Raw genomic sequence first — 5,057 nt, forward strand, 5'->3', positions numbered from 1 at the left:
ATTACAGTGGCCTACAGTGTGTGGTAATGCAAGGCCAATACTGGCTGTCTACCAAAAGAAGATTCAAGAGTGGAATAGTTGTTCCATCAACAGGCTGAATATCTCATCTGGATTTCCTTATATTCCCCAATCAAGAAGTAATAATCTCTAGTGCCAGTAAAATTGACCTGGTAGCCAGAGTGAGAGCAAGTAGACAAAGATAGACAAAGACATCTTTCCATGAAGTTTTTGTAGGCTGTTGGGTTGAGGTATGATCCAATTTAATAGTGGATCTTCCCATCCCAAAACATCTGAATTAAGTGCTTATATTTTCAAATGGCAGTTCTGGATTAAAAATATGTCATTGGACTTCAAATGATAAAATTATGAAAAAAAATCCCCCACAGGTTTCTTCTTCATTTGAGTTTTAGTTAAACCAAAATGTGGTCAAATGGATAACCAAGAATAATCTTTATAGGATCTTTATGAGTTACATTGCATATTTGGTGCATCACTTTTTAACAAATGGCTTTTAAAGTAATTTGAAAACATTCACCCCAGCATTTTATGTATGTCCATTAGAACCTAGTCATGGCTCAAGACCCATTATCTAGTTCTAGTAGTCATGGAAACAAAAGAATGTGTACACATGTACTTACTTCTTATAAGGTTGGCAGTCACTAACATTTGGACTTCTTAGAAGAAAGATAAAAGAGGTAAGAATTGCATATTTTCCATGTGGTTTTCATTAATCACCTTCACTATCCTAGGACAGAGAATGCCAAAGAAGGCCTCTGACATATAGATCAGGCTATTCTTAGACATTTCTTCCAATTGAATAAATCTTGCTGAGTATCATGAGTGTCAGAATACCCACATCTGACTACTTTTTCTTCAGTGCTTGCACTGTATAAACTTATAGATGTTGTACATGTGAAATAGTAACTGTGTTATTTCCCTATGTATTAAATGAGACTGATAGTAGTGTAGGTAAGATTGGAGTGTCACAAACATTCTGAAGTGTTTAAAGTAGGTTCAAACTAAGCAAAGAGTGAACAATTGGAAATGCTTGTGAGAGACCAACAGTCAACAAGGCTTTGTTCTGAGCAGAAACTTGTGCCAAACAGAACTTGGGTTATTTAAGTTCTTCAACACTATTTGTGACGCCATCTCTGACCATTATTTCCAGTGACTTAGAAGACTGGTGATATTATCATCCTCAGAATGGTTCATTTCGCCCCCAACACAAAAAGGTAAAGTACTTCATATAAAATTCTTTCCTAAAACTTGTATCTACTCTCAGGTTTCACACAAGGGCAACAACATACCCTGCCAAGCTAGCTAATTTGTCTGGGGCACAATAACTCTCCATCCTGCTTTCATTTTTTTTCTTCAAAGGATACTGGTTTTGCAGTCTGCCACCTGAGATCAGCCTTGGCAGGAAGGACCTTATTGTGATTCCCAAGCCATCATCAATTCCAAATCTTTCTTATTGATGGAATTTCCACAGTAGCGTATCTACTGTTTTTACCCTTTTAGAAAACACATTCCATGTGAGACTGTGGAACATTAGGTAGCTGGTATTTAATGCTTCCTGGTAAGAAGACCGTTATTATAGTCCCGCACCTGTACAATGGCAATGACATTATGCACACACTGATATTATTGAAGAACTATGCCTTTTTCCTTTCTGTTTTTCTGTTAAGGGACTCATCAGGATCTCTCAGCATGATTTTCTCATTTTCCTTTTACTGCACTAAGAGATCTGAATTGACACAGGATCTAAATAAGTTACTTCATAATGTTAATATGAACTGTATATTTTGTGTCAAAGATGATATTGCCTCAACAAAATACCTCCAGATTCTTTATATGTTGCACCTAAATAAAGTCAATGTTCACAAAGTGGGATACAGAATAAATGGCAGATACAGAATGCCCCTATCCATGATGTCTCATCTTTTACATACATTTTGTAGTTTTGATGTTGTACAGACTGAACTCAAAATACTACCTATAGTAGGAGGTCAACATTCTCTCATCAAGTTTTTATACCCAACTATTTATACATAGAAATTTAAGGTTGTGTATATGCTGCTTTTAATTATGAAATATCATACCTATTTTTACATAGAAATGCAAACTTTTTAGGATGATATTCAAAGAGTTATGACACTGTTTCTTCCATCTATGTTGATCTGCTTAGTATTTCCTTTGGCCCATAATTTATGTTTATAACTCTTTGAGTATTTAAATAAGTCAAGTATGCTTCAGTATAGTATAAATGGACATGCCATATGAATTATTTTTCTTTTTTGTCTTTCATTTAATGGTTATGCAGTTAATGTAATAGTCCACTACAATAAGTTGAACATTCTTCTGTTTGGAACAGTCATTTAGGTCTTTTGCAGGTTTTCTATTTTTCAAAGAGAGTTGCAATAAGCATCAGTTTAAATTATACTGCAAACTCTTGTTTTACCATTAACTCTAAGTATTAAAAATCCATAGCTAATAAACAGCAAAATAGCAGTATTTGAAAGATATTCTGGTATTATTGTCTGATACATTTAACAGTGGAGAATGCCTCTACAATCACAGATCTCAAGTCTTCTTATTCATACATAACAAGTCTATAGAAGCCTAATATGCGTATAGGTCACTTAAATACAGCACTGAGATAGCAGGGGTAAGGAATGAGTACTTCATACTCAGAAAATTAATTCTGTTTTTTACATTTCATGGTCCTGGTTGATTCTATAATTGTATTTTCTTATATTCAGATTTGCAGGAGTGAAGGAGTGGATCTTTAGAGTGACTGGCTTCCTTTTCAGCCTATTATCTTCGGGGTTTGGAATCATCCTTGCAAACAGCAGATACTGGCGCCTCTGGGAATTTGATGATAAGGTTGTCCAGCTAGTTTACATTGGACTCTGGGAAGCTTATTACCATTGGGAATTTAACTTCTCTAGTACTGAGACCATAATTCTGGTACACAGCCCTGTCAACTCTACCTGGACAATTTCACCTGAATTTCAATGTGCACGAAACCTCATATTACTGGCAATGCTGATAAAACCTCTTGTTGTGATTTTTAGCTCAGCAGCCATTAAGGTCAGCTTAATCAAAGCCTCAGTCCCTGAGATTCAGATAGTATGCTACAAGTTCTCTGTCTTAATTCTGATCCTCAGCAGCCTTTGTACCATTATTTCTGTGACCTGGAACCATGTAGTAGATCTCTATGGCAAAACCACCCTTGACTTTCCACCAACCTTTCCAGTTAAGAAAGATGCCCTGATTAAAAAATACAGCACTCATGTGTTTCCAATGGGACTCTTGACAATCACCCTGTCACTTTTTGGTGTGATTATGTTCCTATTTGAGATAAGGTCACTGAAAATTCAGAGTAAGCTGAATGCTCTGCACGTTTCCAAACAGGCTGATGACAGGTCCATAAATGAAGGTTCTGTTATTTGCAAAATATGCCAGGAGGCTACCTGAAAAATTTTCTGCAACCATACAGTCCTCCTGTAGTTATTTACTTATTTAAAATAAAGTGTCACATTGATATTTTAGCATTTTCTGAAGCTCTTTTCTCTTTGTTCTTGTTGTATATATTCCTTTTCTTAAAGGTATTTGTATCCTAAACTCTGCATTCCAAGATGATTTGTTCAGATATTGCTAATTTTCTATGCTAGGAAAAGTTGCTTATGAAATTAAAATGTCATAAATTAGAGAAATAAATGTAAGAACAGAGTTTTGTTTTGATATTTAAAACAACACATGGGAATGTAAGTGTATATCAGGGTGGAGAAACTTAAGCACTAATGTGTCTTGGACAAAGAACAGTACTTTCAACTCTGGGTATGCTGAATGTTATGGTTTCCTGAAGCCAGGAAGACAAAATCTTCACTGAGCACGCCTACTACCTCTGAAGACTTCTCCCTGATGGGATTTTTCTGAAATGCCCAGGCATTTCCTGTGTTTTCTGAAGCACAAAAGTGATCCTTGTGGGAAACAACTGGGTAGGGTATGGGCATGATTCATGTGTATGGGAGCTTTCTGAAGGGTTAGAGGATTGTAGTTAATACTGCTAAGTCCCCAAAATTTCCTTGGATCCACTCAGTCCTAAAGAATAAACCAGCGCTCCCACAAAATCTATGAAATAACTTCTTCAAACCAAAGAGATGGTGGAGGAAGCTGATGTTTGGAATTCAGCAGAGCAGAAAAGTAGTCAGCAAGACAAGAGAATGACTCAGGGTTGAATGGTCCAGAAAATCTTCAAGGTCTGACTGATTAAGCTGTCAGATTATTTTTGAAGCCCTGACTAACTGGTAACCAGATTATGTTTTTTGTTTATACATCTTTAAGAGAAGAAACACTGTAGGTCCGTGTTCCGGAGGGCATCCCATGATGATCTCTGGCCCAGTCTGGTGCAGGGGTCCAGGCCAAGGAGACAGAATGCAAGCAGGGAGGGGAGATCGCCTCTGCTGCTGCCTCTGCTTGCATCTCTGCTATCGCTGCCCAGTCACTCCCAGGTGCTGCACCTGCCCCCCTGTCCTGAGCTGGTCCAGGCTGAGTTGGTGAGGTGTCGGCTAGCTGGCGAGGAGGGGAGGGTCCTGAAGGCATTTTGGGAGAGCAGATCTTCCCAAGTGTTATAGCTCCTGCAACAGAAACTTTCGGACAATGGGATGATTCTCACACACCTTTACTTTTCCCAAATAGAGCCCTTATATACAGTTTTGGTGTGGGTTAGGGTATGGCAGCAGATAACCCCTATTGGCTTGGTCTGAGAGCTTGGGGACACCTTATCAATATGTAGGAGAGCACATGTATGAGGCACTATTCCTACATGACTAATGGCCATAGACACCTCTCTCTCTCTCTCTCTCTCTCTCTCTCTCTCTCTCTCTCTCTCTCTCTCTCTCTCTCTTTCTCTCTCTCTCTCTCTCTGTGTGTGTGTGTGTGTGTGTGGGCTTGTGGAGGGCTGAAGCTGAATGAAAGGAGCCAGGAGCCAGGAACAATACCAAACGCCTTCCGTCCCATTAGTGTCTGGGGTTTGAGGCCTGTGCTTGATCAGG

The 5,057-nt window shown here is 38.4% G+C and overlaps 1 protein-coding gene across 1 annotated transcript; it reads left to right on the forward strand.

The window, feature by feature from the left end:
• The first annotated feature begins 1,203 nt into the window (after positions 1-1,203).
• LOC114634197 lies at positions 1,204-3,477 on the forward strand. Its single transcript, XM_028782859.1, has 2 exons — positions 1,204-1,232; positions 2,760-3,477. Exons 1-2 carry the CDS (start codon positions 1,204-1,206, stop codon positions 3,475-3,477), a joined length of 747 nt encoding a protein of 248 aa, XP_028638692.1.
• The last annotated feature ends 1,580 nt before the right edge of the window (positions 3,478-5,057 follow it).

The sequence above is a fragment of the Grammomys surdaster genome, unplaced genomic scaffold, assembly GCF_004785775.1.
Source record: "Grammomys surdaster isolate TR1022 unplaced genomic scaffold, NIH_TR_1.0 905, whole genome shotgun sequence".
In the NCBI taxonomy this organism is placed as follows: Eukaryota; Metazoa; Chordata; class Mammalia; order Rodentia; family Muridae; genus Grammomys; species Grammomys surdaster.